Source organism: Humulus lupulus, chromosome 6, assembly GCF_963169125.1.
Source record: "Humulus lupulus chromosome 6, drHumLupu1.1, whole genome shotgun sequence".
Lineage (NCBI taxonomy): Eukaryota > Viridiplantae > Streptophyta > Magnoliopsida > Rosales > Cannabaceae > Humulus > Humulus lupulus.
In genome coordinates, this window is record NC_084798.1 from 142,560,543 (window position 1) to 142,577,543 (window position 17,001).

The window sequence follows — 17,001 nt, forward strand, 5'->3', positions numbered from 1 at the left end:
TTGTTGAGTTTTCGATTCGTTTGAACCTTGGGTTTTGAGGGTTTTGATGCATTGGGAAGCTTTGGAACCTTGTTTTGATGATTGGGGAATGTTTAGGTATGATTTTGGAGGTTTTGAGAAGTTGAAAACGCATTTGGGAATGGCCCAGGGTTGGGGGCATGGTACTGACTCATTAGTCAGATTTGGCAAAGGTGCTAGTATCAACTGTGAAGCTGTGACTCATTAGTCAGGTTCGGCAGTGGTACTGGGCACTGGTCACACTGCGCTAACTTATTAGTCAGGACGGCCTTAGCGTGTTCAACGTAAGCCAATAAAGATTAGATCTAATTGACTTTTTGCATTGAATGACTCAAAGAGCATTAATGTCGGACCGACCTCAAGTTCGATGAATATTATAAGCGCTTGTGTGGCTTACCCATCAGTCACCCACTTGTTAAAGTAGAGACTTACCCATCAGTCTCTCATTTGTTGAAGGCTAGTGGCTTACCCAGCAGCCACTCTTCCATTTGAATTAGTGACCTGCTTGTCAGTCACTCAGTATGGTTTACCAGAACCTCAAGTGACATTCACTCATCTGTTTGAAAGCTATGAGCTCTGTGTGATTATAATGACAATCATTTGATGATGTTTACATATAATGCTATGTTTTCTTGCTGGGCTTTGGCTCATGGGTGCTATGTGGTGCAGGTAAAGGGAAAGAAAAGCTCACCTAGCCTTGAGAGGAGAGCTTAGGTGGTGATGTGTACATATGCGGCCGCTTGACCACCACGGCCAAGGAGTTCTCAGAGGAACTAGGGGGTTTACCCTATTTTTGCCGCTTAGGTCGGCGGGGTTTGAAATTTTGGAACAGTAATGACCTTTTTGAGTTGTAAATAACTTGTAAATGTTCTTGTGGGCCCATGAACAGTTTTATGTTTCAAGTAAAACATATCATTTCCTTTTTATTGGTTTTCACCTTAGCCTGTTAATAACACTTAGAACACGTTTTTAACAAAAGGACTTAGGCAATGAGTCAAATTTCCGGTTCACCATTCACCGTAACTGTTTTGGGGTAACCAAGGCGTTACAAAATGAGAAATAATAAATTTATAATTTTAGTTGCTCAAGATCAAATATATATATATATTAAATACTAAAGAAGAAATTTGTAATTTTATTGAATGTTAAAAATAAAAAATTTGTTAAAGGCTAAGTCACAAATATTAAATACAAAAAAAAAATCAAATTATTCAATAATGAAAATAATTTATTAACTTTATTAGGTGATGAAAGTCCAAAAACTAATAATTATAAGGCTTATTATGATTTCCTCCCTCCCGAACTATTACCACTACCAAAACATACCCCCTGAATTTTTTAGCTTGTTAAAATTTCTCCTAAAACTATTCACGTTAATGAAATGTTGGACTTTCGTCTAATTTTGCTAACAGAATGGTGATATGGCAACACTAGACTGCTGATGTGGATTGTCACGTGTATAATTTAAAAAATATATAGGATTTTATCCCTCAAACTTTTACCGTTACCAAATTATGCCCCTCGAAATCTAAAATTCAAAATTTAAACAATATTTTGGAATATTAAAAAGAAAATATAAAAAGCATTAAACTAAAAATTCATTTAAATTAAAATAAATCATACAAAATAAAAACTTAAAGCGATATAGACGACACCAAAGCTGAATGTCGCCAGGGACCCACACGAGCCTCGTCTATCGATAATGTCGCTACCCAACCAACTGTGAGCTCATTCTAACGCATGTCCAACACCCAAGCCAGTTTTTTGTCACCATCAATTTTTTTTTTTATTTTAATGGTTTTTTTTCCTTTTTTTTTTAATATTTTGTTTAATTTTAAATTTTTAAAATTCGGGGGCACAATTTGGTAATGGTAATAGTTTATGGACAAAAATCTTATTTATTCTTTATATTATAAACGAGGCATTGACATGACAATACCACATCGGCCATCAAACTGCCACATCACCATTCTGTTAGTGAAATTGGACAGAAGTCTCACATTTCAATAACGTGAATAATTTAAGGAGAATATTTAACAAGTTAAAAAATTCGGGGATTGGTAATAGTTCGGAGGGAAAAAATCCTAATAAGTTTTTAATTATACCATTATATTGCTCAAGAATTTTTAATATATATATTGTTATTTAAAATAATTATTTTATTTTTTAATCTTATTATAAATAATGATATTTATAGAATAAATATTAAAACTTCGTATTTTTTTATTAGAAACTTTTATTCTGTGTAATAGTGCGATAATAAGCTTAACAAGTACACCAACACAGAAACACGCATGAGCATGTCACAAACTAGGTATGTCATGACACAATTAGTACATATGCTTGGGCCAGTACGAAACTATTAGTAAATGTGTCCGTTGACCACAAACAAAAAAATAAAAGAGAAACCACAGCTAGAAGTGTACAAGTTTATACGTGGTTTTAGACATTCAAAAATCTCACAACCACGAGTCAATTTTATCGGGAGAGCTTTTCGAATTAGAGGTTGAACTACTAAATTTTCCGTAAGCTCTTAAGGGATTAATAAGCCCTCGCCTATTTATAGGGGCTACTTACCATTTGAATTCCACTAAATCAAGGTAGTGCTCTCCCTGATTTTGTGGCATAACTAATGAATAATAAATATTTTTATTTCTTATAAGAAAATTTGCGGCGAAAATAGATAAGTAGTTTAAAATATTATACTTAAATCGTATTTTTTTTGTAGCAAAAATCAGTACGTAATTTAAAAAGTTGTATTTAAGTCACTAAGTAATTTTTTTTAGAGCAAAAATCAGTAAGTAATCCAAAATTTTACATTTAAATCACTAAGTAATTTTTTTTGTTGCAAAAGTCACATTTACACAAAATTTGTCCTAATTTTAATTGATTAATAAAAACCTAAACATATATATCTCTAATATTGAAAAAAATTTGAAATCTGGTTCAAAAATAAAAAATAATTAAAAAGTTTTAACATGAAAAAACTATTTAATTTGAATGAAACTAAGTTTTAATTCAATTTAAATTGTATAATTTTCTAAAACTTAGTTTACAAAAAAATTAAATTATTTTTCATATTAGAAATTATAAATTATTCTTTATTTTTAAAACAGATTTCAAATAATTTTTCAAAGTTAGAAATATATTCTTTTAGATTTTTATTAATTAATTAAAATTAAGACGAAATTAGTATAAAATATGACTTTTAAAACAAAAAAAATTATTTAATGACTTAGGTGCAACATTTCGCACTACTTACTATTTTTGCAGAAGAAAAAAAACTACTTAGGTCATCTCCAATCACTACTTCATTTTAAATCTACTTTAGTTTTATTTTATTTTATATTTTACCCTTTTCACTTCAAATTATTATTTCATCTTCAATCACTATTTCAAATTTTACTTCAAAAAAGAATATTCATTTTTTATTCTTTTTAATCATAAATAAATAATTTAACTAATAATAATTTTAATTTTATATATTAACATTAATATATATAATTAAGTTATAATTATTTTATATCAATTAGAAAAAGATAAAAGATTATTAATGAACTTAACTTAAATTGCTACATTATATTGGATGATCTAATAATGATCTCCCACATTATTTAATAATTATTCTAGTTTATGGTGGTTGAATTTATTGTTTTCTTTTAATTATTGTTGATTTCATTCCGTATTTTAAGTTGATGTTTTTTATATTATTGTATACCCAAAAATATATTAATTTTTGTGTTGTATAATTTTTATTTATTCTTATAATGTTGGTGTATATATTAAAAATTAAAAACTAACAAAAATTAATAAAAAATAATAAAATTAATATATTTAATAAAGGATATAAATATCTATGTAATTATTAATTGTAGATATGGATATATATGGGTAATTTTACCCCTTCCATCAAACTAATAGTACATTGATGTTGCATAGTGGAATACCATCAAAATGAAGTTGAAGTTAGTGCTAGGTTGGAGAACTAAATTTGGATTTTTTGAAGTTGAAGAATATGGGTTTGGTGTCATCAGTTGGAGATGACCTTAGCAACTTAAGTACAACATTTTGGACTATTTACTAATTTTTGTCGCCAAAAAAACTACTTAGTTATTATTATCCATATTTTCCACATTTGGCACGTGGCAGAGCCAAACGGGTCCATGGGCCCTTAGAAGAGGTCCGGGCCCAACCTGGGCCCAATGAAAAATGAATCAAGAAACCCTGACAGCCCAGACCATATTACGACCGATGATGGGCAAGTAGCATAAGCATAGTGAGGGGGCCAGAACCAAGGTGTAGTCCCATATTGTCTCCCTGACCACTCTCAACCTACCTCCTCCGAGATGTAAATGGTGATGGCGGATGGCTCACTCCAAGAGACGGATCCCATCAAGGGGTATCCAAGAGAAGATGTTGTCAACAAGGTATCCGCTTGGTAAATGAACATGGGTCGTGGTAAATGAACCAGAACTTAGGTAAACGATCTCGGGTATTGTAAATGAACCCGGATCATACGTCTGGATAGGGCAAGCCTCGTCTTCCTTGATGCTGACATGTTCCCGAGAAATCCGGAGGTTGGTCTCCCTAACTAACCTGCAGAATGAAGTACGCATGGAACGTACATTGTTCCTAGGAAACAGTACTGCCACTACTCTGACAGATCATGTCCCCAGGATCCCCTTAGTAGCCCACGCAGATCAGTCCGTACTAACGAACTAAGGGCAGTTGTAAGGCTTAACCATGCCCAAGCCGGCCCAATGGGCCCTGATTAACATCTAATTATGTTACATTCTTTGTATTATGACTCCGTTAGCGAGCAAATTGTAATTACATCCTTATTGGACCCGGATTAGTCCATCCCAAGCTACTTGATTACCTATAAACAGGGTAAGTCGTGCGTTGTAGCAAGGATCCCATAATTTCTCTTGTAAGCAAAAACTCTGCTAAACTTGTAGAAAAACTCCATTGTCGAAACTCTCTAAAGTCTAATACTAGTTACTCGTGTACTAAGGCTCACTAACGTCCCAACCACGTAAAAATTGTGATTGTTCATCTCTTATCCTTTCTTTCCAGCTCTTATTTCATAACATATTTCTAGTTTCCGAAAAACTCGGTAAACATTTACTTATATGCAACTTTTTAGGTTACTTACTGATTTTTACTGCAAATTTCTCTTTTTTTATACCATCTCATATTTCCCTATTATAACTTGCTTGTTGGTACCATTAAAAAAATATAGAATTTTATTGGTTATCAAACTACAAGTGTATAAGATGCCCTCGTATCTTCACCAATCTCAACTTGAGGTTTAGACCTTATAGAGAAGGTATGAGTGCATGGCCGCTAGCAACTTGCTTGTTGGTACCTAAAAAAATGCTTGCTTGTTGGGGTTATAATTGGCAGTCACAACTCCTACACTTCGGGGTTCCATGACTGATATTGACATTTTATGATGAAAGGAAAAATAATGTGGAAAATGGTAAAAGATGGAAGAGTGTTGGCATATTTGGTACCACGTGTTATGTCGTATTGTATGGAATGATAATGAATTATGTTGTATAGCATATTTATATATAGTAATATGTTAGGTATTGATTTTTACTAAAATATTATATATTTATATGTAAATACCAAACATAGTATTATATAAAAATATGTTATAAAATACAATTCATTATAATACAATACAATGAGGCTTTCTATACTAACTTTTAGTACTGAAGGGTGGATTCAAAGTGCATTTATAAGCTAGGATAGCAGGGGATTTCATGATGCTGAGAATCTTGCAAAGAGCCTAGACGTACTACAACTGTAACACCCCAATTTGCAAATAAGGTTTATGACCTTGATTAGCGTGCCTAGAGGGCAATAAGTGAATTAACATGTTAATATATGAATTTGAATGAATATGTGATTAGAATGCATGTTTAGGTGGTATAAATATGCATGTAGGCCCCGTTTGTATGTTAGGGGTAAATTGGTAATTTTAGCCCGTTGAGGGCATAAATGTAGTAATTGTGTTATGTGATTAGTACCGCGTGTGAGTGGTGATATTATTGTGATGCACGTGCCAAGACGGTCCTAGGGAGCTAATCAGTTTAAAAGTCACAACGGGATTAAATACCCAGCTCGGGAGGAGCCTAGGGGTATTTTGGGAATTTTACACTTTGAGTTTGTGAGCTAATGGTTAATGGTGACTGAGTAACTTGAGTGACCATTAGTAACCATTAAGAGTAACAGAGTTTAGATAAGGAAAATGGTAGAATTGTAGAAAAGGTGAAATGGCAAAAATGCCCTTGAGGTTTAGTTAGGAAAGGATTTTGAGAGAGGGGTAAAGTGGTCTTTTGGCAAAGGTTAGATAGCTTCAGCTGAGGGAAAGGATGAATCACGTTTTACACTTAGTCATATTTGGTTTATGCTGGAATTTGAATGAGAAAACTAGAAGGAAAGGGAAACAAGAAGGAAGCTGAAATTTGGAACCTAGGAGGAGAATCAAGAAGCTTGAGGCAACTAAAGTCAAGTATAGGCTAAGATTGCTCAGAGGTAAGATTTTATCCTCTGTTTTTGTTTAAGTTTAAGCTTGATTTTCAGAGAGTAAGTGTGGAAATTTAAAGATAGTATGGCTGGTTTTGCATGGAAACTCAGTTTGGTTATCAAGGGGAGAGTGGCTTGAAGCTGGGATTGGAGAAAGTTCAAGCTTAATTCTTGACTGAGGTAAGAGTTTTAAATATCTTTGAATTTTCGTATCTGATGCGGTTTAAGAATTTGGAAGCATGGTTTACATTTTTCAAGCTATGGTTTAAGTTTCTGAAATCTGAAACCAAAGTATGGGTTTTGGGTGTGATTGTGTGTTTGAGCTTGTGGTTGGTGTTTATAAGTTGTGAAATGGTTCATTTGGAGTTTTAAATTGGTTTTGGGGTTTAGGTATGTGTTTGGGTTGAGTTGGAGGAGTTTTGGCTAGGGAAAAACACAGGGGAAAACCCAGAATTCTGGGTTCACGAAGGAGCGCCGCGGCCCTGTTCTTTGGTGCCGCGGCGCAGGGCTGCATCAGGAGCAGGAAAGTTTCTGGGCGTCGCGGCCCTTAAAGGGGAGCGCCGCGGCCCTAGGCAATTTTCAGACAGTGGATTTTGCAACTTTGGGCATTTGCCCCGGGGGCTCGGGGGGATGTTTCTGTTGCTTTGTTTAGGGAAATTGGAGGTCCCGAGGGTATGGGATTGGTCCCAGGAAGTGGTTTTGGATTGGTTAGTATTAAAGAGTGTTTTATATGTGTTGTGACTAGGTTTTCGGAGAGGCTCGGGATAGAAGACAGTGCTCGTGACTTTGGTGCATTGAGAAGCTTGAGACACAGGTAAGAAAACTGTAGTACCCGTAGAGCAGGGCATGGGCCCATAGTATTGTTGCAGGGCACGGCCCTAGATTGTATTACATGTTAGGGTGTAGCCTTGATTGAATTGTTATAGGATTGAATGTTGTTGAGTTATGCTATATGTGGTTATAGTTGAATGAACGGCAAAGGAGCCGAGAACGGCAAGGAGCCGGGAACGGTAAAGGGCCGAGAACGGCAGTGGGGCCGAGAGTAACACTTGGCACGCGGAGTGCATATCACTAGGGTGAGACCCCAATGGATACATGAGATATCCTTACGGTGAAGACTGAGATCGCAGACTTTGGTAATGCTTCTAGGACGGCATGGTCGTATATGCTTAGTCTAATGGACTATCTGTTTATCTGTGGATTATCTGATATAATAGTTATATAATATGCATATGTTATGTGCTGTGAGAGTTTTCTTGCTGGGCTTCGGCTCACGGGTGCTCTGTGTTGCAGGTAAGGGCAAGGAAAAAGTCAACCAGCCATGAGTACGGAGAGCGTGGAGCGACGCATACATGTTTGGCCTGCCCGACTGCTTTGGTTGGGGGCATTTTGAGAAATGGCTGTATTAAATTGTGTTTTTGATAGTTATTCATCTGTAAACCTATTTTGAGTTGTAAATATTTTATAAACCTTATTTTGGGATCTCAAATGTCAGACTCTTGGAATTTTCAATGAAATAGAGTACTTTTAAAGATTACAGCCTTGACTTTTTGTTTAATCGCACTTTTGTTCTAAAAATCTCGTTTAGCGAGTTAATTGTACATTTTAAACTCACTTAGTAACAACTCTAAGGTAATAAGACGTTACAACAACAACCTAATTTTCATCCTGATTCTAATCCCCTAGTTCGTCCGGAAAATATCAAGAGAAAGCCACTAATAAAGACATGACTTAATTTGCTGAGTTTGTCCCATCACTTCTCAAATCCATATAAACGTAGAAATGCATTTCCAACATTAAAAAGGGGACAGAAAAATTAAGTGATCTTATCAACTTGGGGTAAATTGTTATGCTTTTTTTAACATGAAGGGGAAAGAAGAAAAAAATAGTCATCTAATGAACTTGGGGTAAATTGTTATGTTATTTTTAACATGAAAGTGGAATTCAACTTCTAACCGTGCAAACCAACAGAATTTACTGCCGTGAACCACACTCTTCATATGGGCAAAAGTCATTAATATAGAATAACAATTTCTATCTAAAAAGCTAAAGTATCAATTACAACTTTGGCATTAAATGTTTTGAACTGCTCTTTAACTTATGATCACGACATAAGGGATATGCATTGTGTACAACGTTTTCTTAACACTGATAGCGCAAGGGCCGCCTACCAAAAAGAAAAGGAAAAAATTACAAAAGCAAAGACCAGCAAATGCATTTCAATTCACCCTTTTTTAGGCATGGCTGCAAGCCTAGTGTACATTCTAGCCATTGATTGGTATCCTCTGATATCACCAGATCGCAAAAGATTACCTGTTGACATTAAAACTATTCAGCTTAGTCGAAAAGCTACTATAAGACCACAATGGAAGGTGTATAATTTGTACCAAATTTGGCCCAAAATATGTGTCAATAATATATTTGGCTCACTTTTTGTATTTGTACTTCAATGAACAAGTGCAAACTAACTAAAAAAAATCAATATAGTTATTAATGTTTATTGAAAATATACAAAAACAATTAATTTTTTTATTAAAATATAAATTATAAATTAAAAAATTAATAATTTGTATTAACGAGTGGCAAAAAAGTAATTAAAAAATGTGATATTTATTGTGTGCCAAATTTGGCCTATGCTATATTTTGTGCCAAATTTAGCACAACTTTTAGCATGTGCCAAATTTGGCACATTTTAAATCACCATTGGAGTTTAATTTTATGATGATGGGCTAAAAAATGGCCATACATCACTTTTATAACACTCTATTGGAGATGCTCTAAGGTTCCAAAAATGTGTCCTTACATTGCAAGGAGTTTGTAGTCAGAGGTAGATAAATTACAGAGACAAATCAATAAAGAGGGGTAAAATTTCCTAAATCATTTACTTCACTTTTGAAAAGTGAGGTGATAAGTGCAATTCCATGAGTGCAAAACACAAAAGCAGGAAAACAAACAAACCAATTAAAGTTGAGTTACTTGGAATGTTATTCTGCTTTGCTTCAACCAAGCACTTTGGCTTTTATTCTATAATAAATCCACTACTGATACATATAAAGCTTTTAGTTATAAGATAAAAACATTTAGCTGGAGGACTAGTTTACCTGAATCACAATTGAGGGGACTATCAGGCTCCGGATGTGCCATCAAAGCAATAATAGCTCTGCAAACAGATTGGAGTGTCCACGCAGGGCTCCATGCATTCTTCAAGATATCAAGGCAAATCTCTCCCGTCTACAAAAGAAAAACTAAATTAAAGAAAAAGAACACTACCAGGAAACCATTTAATGATGAACAAAGTATAAACTTTTAAGATTCCATTTACTTTAGATGCACCAATTAGAAGTTGACCTTATTCTAACACAACTGTCAAATTATTAAATAAAGTTTTAAAACGACTAACTAATCCCTCTAGCAAGCTTTCACCTTGTGGCCTCCCAACTCAAACTTCCAAAAAATTCCAAGATTATCCAGCCTCTATTAAAATATTTACAATACATTCCACTTAGACCTATCACAGACTCAATTCAAGGCTTCTGAAATAGTAGATGTCACTATATTTATTATATTCTGAAATTTCAAACTCTATGGACAAATTTTGAACAGTTTTGAGGATATCAACATTTAAGAACAAAAAATTCAAAACGTCCACTCAACAATCAGAAAGAAAAAGTGTCCGAAAAGAGGATAGTCTAGAGTTTCATAGCATTTGTTTGCCCACATCTTTGCTGAGATTCCATATTTATATCTTAGCAAGTAGTAACATAAGATTTCCATAAGTCAAGCTAAACAGCATAAAACATTTACTAGTGATAAGCATTAACACTTGCCATTTCTCATTATTATAATTTTCTTTGAAAAATAATCCACTAATTGCATAGAATCAAATAAAAATATTTAAGTAATCATGAAAACAACCATACCTTAAAGTGAACATTCGGATGAAAAATCTTGGTTAAGAACCTCACTTGAGGAGGTTGTAAAGGATACTGCTCGGGGACTGCAAAAGCAAGTTGAAATATCCCACCTTCAAATGGAGTCTCTGATGGTCCCTGGATTCAAAATGAAAATTATAAAGACAAAGATTATATATCCAAGCACGAAACAAAGCAGACCCTTTCTGTAATAGCTGAGCCTACCTTGACAAGAGCGGTCCACTTAAATATGTTATTATCATCACAAGAAAGTTGAATATCTGGGTCAGCTACTTTCTCTCGTTGCACCTCTTTGAATTCCTTGAATAGCCTTGCTCTAGATGCCTGCACAGAAGACAGTTTAGCTTACCATCCGAAAAGTTGGCATACCCACATGGCCCAATTGAGCTATAGAGAACTTTGCTACGAATATTTAAGAAAAACTACAAAAAAAATCAAGAGATAATCGATAGACAGTAGCTAACCTGCATTATTTTGCTGCTTGGTAACTTTACTAAGCTTCACGCCAATAAATTTGAATGGGGCAAAAACTGTAAATTTAACAAAAATAAAATAAATAATACATATGCAAAATATATATCTAATAGGGTTTTTTATTCTAAAAGGTTATAATTAATGTTTTTGTGCATTATATTGTACTAACTGCAGTCGTTTTTTTTTAAAGCAAAAATTTTGAGCACAAGGGTTTTGTTCAGTTAAATTTTTCATCAAAATTCCTAATCTTCCAACTATATTTTTTTTTTCTTTTTCAGATTTCCAGGAGCCAACTAAAGGAGAAATCTAGAAACGCCAACGATACAAAACGACAAGACAGTTCAACTGTAAAATTCCCAAATCTAAGAGAAATTGATCATGAATCTTTTCTTAATAGAATTAAGAGAACCTTTTTTTTTCTTTTTTCTTTTTTGTATGTTGTTGAAATAATCCCCAAACAAAATCGGTGATCCTTTTTCAAGAACCAAGCAGTGAAGATAAAAATATAAATTAGATCAATATCTGATTAAGAAGAAAGTTATGAGAAAGTTACCTGGTAATACCAAAGCACTGGGTCCGAACGCGATGTCCAGAAAGAGATTTGATTTTGATGAATGGCGATATCCTTTTTCCTCTACCAAAACACCACAGTGATTTTGATTCCCTGTGGCGACCCCTACTGCTATATGATAGAGCTTCACTCTATATTAAAGATTTATTATTTATTTAAGGATTTATATCTTTTTAGATTTTGTGTTTCATCGATCCTGATCCTGTATTTTGTCAAATTACTTTTTGGATCCTATGTGTTTGTAAAATGGTTCAAATAGAATCTTAAACCCGATTTTAGTCAAAGTTTTCTCAACTGAAATCACAAATAATTCACTAAACTACAATTCAGAACAAAAATAAAATTATTCTGCTTAAAAACTGTGTTGTTATATTCAATTTTTTCTTCATAAAAATTGAGTTTAGGGGCCTATTTGAATTATTTTATAAAATATAAGGTCTAAAAATAAATTTTTTAAAACACAAGGTCTAAATAAGTAATCAGAAAAAATACAGGTCCAAAAAAGTATAAACATTTTATTTTATAATCAAATTATCATAAATTAATTTATATGACAATTGTACTCGAAAGTTTACCATGAATATCTATCTATCTATATTATATAAATGAAAATGAGAGTTATAAGAAGATATGTGTCACTCTAAAATTATTTTAAAACATTCTATCTATTTTTTATATTTTCTCTTCTAATCTAATTTTTTATTCATTTTATAGATTATAATAATTTTAAAAAATAAATAAAGGAGAATTTTAAAGAGATGGTATGTCACTCTAAAATTGTTTTAAAACAATCTATCTATTTTCTCATGTAATCAAAGTTTTTATTCATTTTATAGATTATAATATTATAGTAATTTTGAAAAATGTAAGTAATTACATATTTTTTTAAATTTAAATAAGATATTTACAAGATATTACTATTTACTCTATTTATTTTCACATTTAAAAAATTAAAATTACTCCAAAGCACTTTATTTATTTTCTCATTTATATTATATAAATGAGAGATTCAAGCAGATAATGTGTCACTCTAAAATTGCTTTAAAACACTCTATCTATTTTCTCCTTTAATATAATTGTTTATTCATTTTATAGATTATAATATTATAGTTGTACGCCCTGGTTTTCCCACGGGCTGTTTAGCAGGACGAGCCTCGGACTAAACATGATTTAGTCCGAGGCTCCCACAGGCCAGAGGCTCTATTTCCAGGACGGGCCCTTTCTAGCTCGAGGGGGTCCTGTTTCCAGCTCGCTCTTGTTGCACCAGGAGCTGGGAATAACATCCGGCGACCACTGACGGATAAGCTCGGGTTATGGATTGCTTCAATAGCGAGCTTCTCAGGAAGCTCTGACCTTATGGGAAGTCAACACGCAAGATAAACGTGCATATTCCTGCCATCACGTGTCCGATATCCCCCTGACTTCTCGGGCACGCAGCAGGAACGTGCGTATTCAGACACCCACGGACGAGTTGGGCCGTGCGGCCCATTATCTCCTTCCATACTGATTAGACCACACTTGTGTGTCAGGTTTAGGAATTAATCATGAATATCACAGACTTGATATGACAAATGGTAAGGTCACGGGATGACCTCCCTACCAACTTCCAGGTGCCTTCTCCTATAAATATGGAGACCCTGGGAGTTGATAGGGGTTGGAAAAATAGTCTTTTAAGAACTATATACTTTGTAAACCAATTACCCAGAGAATATCAATAATATTGACTAGTGGAGTAGAAGGATTTTAACCTTCGAACCACTTAAAAACATGTCTCAAGTCACCTAGTTCTTCCCCCAAAGATTTCATATCTGTGACGGTTCTACTTTTAGTACTAATCTCTTTCTCTTCTTCTCTTAATTATCTGTTGCCGAAGAACCGCGTCAACAATAGTAATTTTGAAAAATGTAAGTAATTACATATTTTTTAATTTTAAATAAGATATTTACAAGATATTAGTATTTACTCTATTTATTTTACACATTTAAAAAACTAAAATTGTTCTAAAGCACTTTATCTATTTTCTCATTTAATCTAATTTTTTTTATTCATTTTATAGATTATAATAATATAGCAATTTAGAAAAATGTAAGTGGTTACATATTTTTTTAATTTAAATAAGATATTTACAAGATATTATTATTTACTATATCTATTTTACACGTTTATAAAACTAAAATTGCTCAAAAGTACTCTATATATTTTCTCATTTAATCTAATATTTTTTATTCATTTTATAGATTATAATAATGTAGTAATTTAAAAAAAAAATGTACCATACACGTTTTAAAAAATATGTAGTTACATATTTTTTAAATTCAAATAAGATATTTACAAGATATTATTATTTACTCTATCTATTTTACACATTTAAAAAAATGTACAAATAATAAAAAACTAAAACAAAAACGTAACTACTAACTACTAACTACAAACTACGCCTATATATAAATTAATACATTAAAAAAATATATTTTATAAATTAATGTAGTAATGTATTTTACGTAAATTTTATTTTATTTTAGATATGTGTGTTTTAAAAATATGTAGTTTAAAAATAACATCTATCTATAGACAAAAAAAAATCGTAATGAGCTATCAGTTAATACTTAAATATCTAACTTTTAAAAAACTTAAATATCTAACTTTTAAAAAAGTAAAAAACAAAAAGGTAAAAGAAACTTCAAATTCCTAACCAAAATATCTTAAAAATTAAAAATATTAATATATATACACATAATATTAATTTGATTAAAAAATTATTTAAAACACAAAATACAATAATCAATAATTCAAGTTTCAAGTTATTAAATCTCTTTATATATGTGAAGATATGTGTATATATACAAAATGTGTATCTAAAATTGTTAGTTTGTGTATATCCTATTAGTATCATTTCCACGTGTACCAGCATTTCCTTAGGTTTTTTTATATCTTAATTTATTTAGCTTCATGGTTTGGTTCTCAAAAGAATAGTAATCAATAATTTCAGTTTCAAGGTAAAAAAAAACACTTTCTTTACATATATATAGTGAGGTTTAGGGTAGGATGATTGTATGAAAATATATACTCTATGTAGGTATAGAGTAGGGTACCCATACTCTACCCTACTCGACTATATATGTATATTTATTTATACTTATTTGTATGTATATACATAAATTTATATGAATTTATTTGAAATTTAAAGGGTTTTTTTATTTTGGTATTAGATTATAAAATGATATACATAAATAATATCATATATTCTTATTATAATAATTATAATACAAAACATATCTCAAAATAAAAAATATTAGACTTACCTTATATAATTACATATTATGCAATAATAATCAAACAAAAAATGAAATAAACCAATACAACTAATATTACAAAATTAAATGGTCAACTACATGAACCAAAACTATCAACCCAAATTCAAAATTTAAATTTTTTTTTGCAGAAAATGTTAACATGAATAGATAACTTGTTAGGGTTTGTGCCCTAAAAGTATGTGAAAATATATTTTTATTGATTTCAATAAAAGTACATTTTATTATATTTGAATATTATAATTATTGTTTGAATAATTTATATAAATATTATAAAATTCAATATTCATTTGTCAGAATATGATCTTGTATGCGTACGAGATAATTAAGATTATATATAATGAATAAAATAGTCAGCAATATATTAAAGTACGGAATCTTTATTGAATGGTTGTTAGTACGGTTTACTAAGCATATGGGATGCGAGTAATTTAGATTCGGATTACTGATGTGGATAGACATCTTGGTAAATGTACTTTATATAATAGTGATTATATATGACAGGACCGATATGAATTAATTATCTTTATAAACTTACAGTTTTCCATAAAGATTTAATTCATATCTTAATAGATGATCATTTATAGATTAGTTTAAATCCTGAGTTATCATGAACTCCTGTTTATGTTTATTGGATCTTTTGATTCATTCGTGAAGGTCTCTTAATATAATGAAGCTAGTGACTTTTGTTTCAGAAATTTAATATCATGAATGGCTGGGGACATGATTTTACAATAATGGAATCCATGCTTTCTTAACGGATCGAATATTGGTTCCCTTAAGGGTTAATTCTAGGACTGAATAGTTATTGAGCTCAAATCTATAATATGATTATAGATTAATTATTCATTGGTGAATTGATGGACATAAGGAACAAAAGGTAATTAGAAGGGTAAAACGGTAATTCTTGACCAACTCTAATTAGCGAACCAATAAATGGAGAACAGAACTACATTTATTGATTATATCAATGGACTACAAGAGAAAAATCTGTAAATATAATTCTATAATTGCTTAGAGTAGAATTTCGTATTTATAGTGGAGTAATAATAGAAGTAATAAATAAGATTATTTAATTAAAGAGTTTAATTAATAATCTATTTTATTGGAGCTTCGTATTATAGGTCCATGGTCCCCGAGTCGCATCCGTCCTACACTGTCAAGGGTAAGGTTGTCACATGCAAGAGTAATGGAGAAAATTACTAAATTGCAAAGGAATTAATTTCCAAGGCAAAGTGATAATTATGTGCAATTAATGTTTATTAATTATTGGGTAAATATTATTTTGGACCTTGTGTTTTGCAAAAGTTACCGATCGAATCCTGTGTTTTGTTAAATGACAATTTGGACCCTGTGTTTTACAAAATGGAACAAAATAATACGCTGAGTCTGATTTTAGTCAAACATTTTTTTAATATGACTAAAATACTCTCAAGTTTTTTAATTAATGAATTATTCAATAATTAAAAATATATTTTAAAATAAAAAATAATTAAGAAACTATTTTAAATAATAAAAAACTAACATAGATATTTTTAAAATAAATTATCAGATTTAAATAAAACACAACAAAATCAAAACTAAAAGTAATCATCGATTTCTTAATAAAAATAAAATCCCTAAACGTACTTCCTCTTCTTCCCTTTTCCATTTTCTTCTTCTTCTTCTTCTTCTTTTTCTTCCCTCCATATTTTTTGCACGTACCTTGGCTGGTAGATTTGAAGTCGGAGATGGAGGTGGCGAGCTGGGATGAGATGAGGCAGGGCTGAGACTAGAGGGGGCGTGAAGGAGCTTGAGGCATTGGGCTCAAATTTGGGTCGTCGTGAAGGGGCTTGCGACTTGGACCTTTTTCTCGACAGTGGCGGAGGAGGCAAACGACGACTTAGAGGAGGCGAACGACGCAGGGGGCGCGCAAATACGACGAGTTCTTCCCTTTTTGTGACTGGAGATGGGGCTTGCAACTTGGATCTTTTTCTCGATAGTGGCGGAGGAGGCTAACGACGCAGGGGGAGGGCAGATCCGATGAGTTCTTCCATTTTTGCGACTAGGGATGGAGCTTTGTGACTGTCATCCGACGAGTTCTTCGCCATTGGCAAGTGTGTTCTTCAGTGCTCGGAGAGAGGGGGAAAGAGATGTACATCGAAAGAGAAAGAGATGG

General features: G+C 32.2%; 1 protein-coding gene across 1 annotated transcript; it reads right to left on the bottom strand.

Annotated features, from left to right (window-relative positions):
* Positions 1-8,554: 8,554 nt before the first annotated feature.
* LOC133782572 (protein PEROXIN-4) lies at positions 8,555-11,648 on the bottom strand. The gene is made up of 6 exons (XM_062221900.1): positions 11,515-11,648; positions 10,952-11,017; positions 10,692-10,811; positions 10,476-10,604; positions 9,657-9,786; positions 8,555-8,868 (listed from the first exon to the last, which is right to left on the bottom strand). Exons 2-6 carry the CDS (start codon positions 10,955-10,957, stop codon positions 8,780-8,782), a joined length of 474 nt encoding a protein of 157 aa, XP_062077884.1. The 5' UTR covers positions 10,958-11,017; positions 11,515-11,648; the 3' UTR covers positions 8,555-8,779.
* Between the last annotated feature and the right edge of the window lie 5,353 nt (positions 11,649-17,001).

What these genes read in the sequence shown, in the direction of transcription:
- LOC133782572 (XM_062221900.1), bottom strand. An exon ending in AGTGGACCGCTCTTGTCAAG is followed by an intron (nt 10,605 to 10,691) that starts GTAGGCTCAGCT and finishes TTTTGAATCCAG; the next exon opens with GGACCATCAGAGACTCCATT. An exon ending in ATCCGAATGTTCACTTTAAG is followed by an intron (nt 9,787 to 10,475) that starts GTATGGTTGTTT and finishes TTTCTTTTGTAG; the next exon opens with ACGGGAGAGATTTGCCTTGA.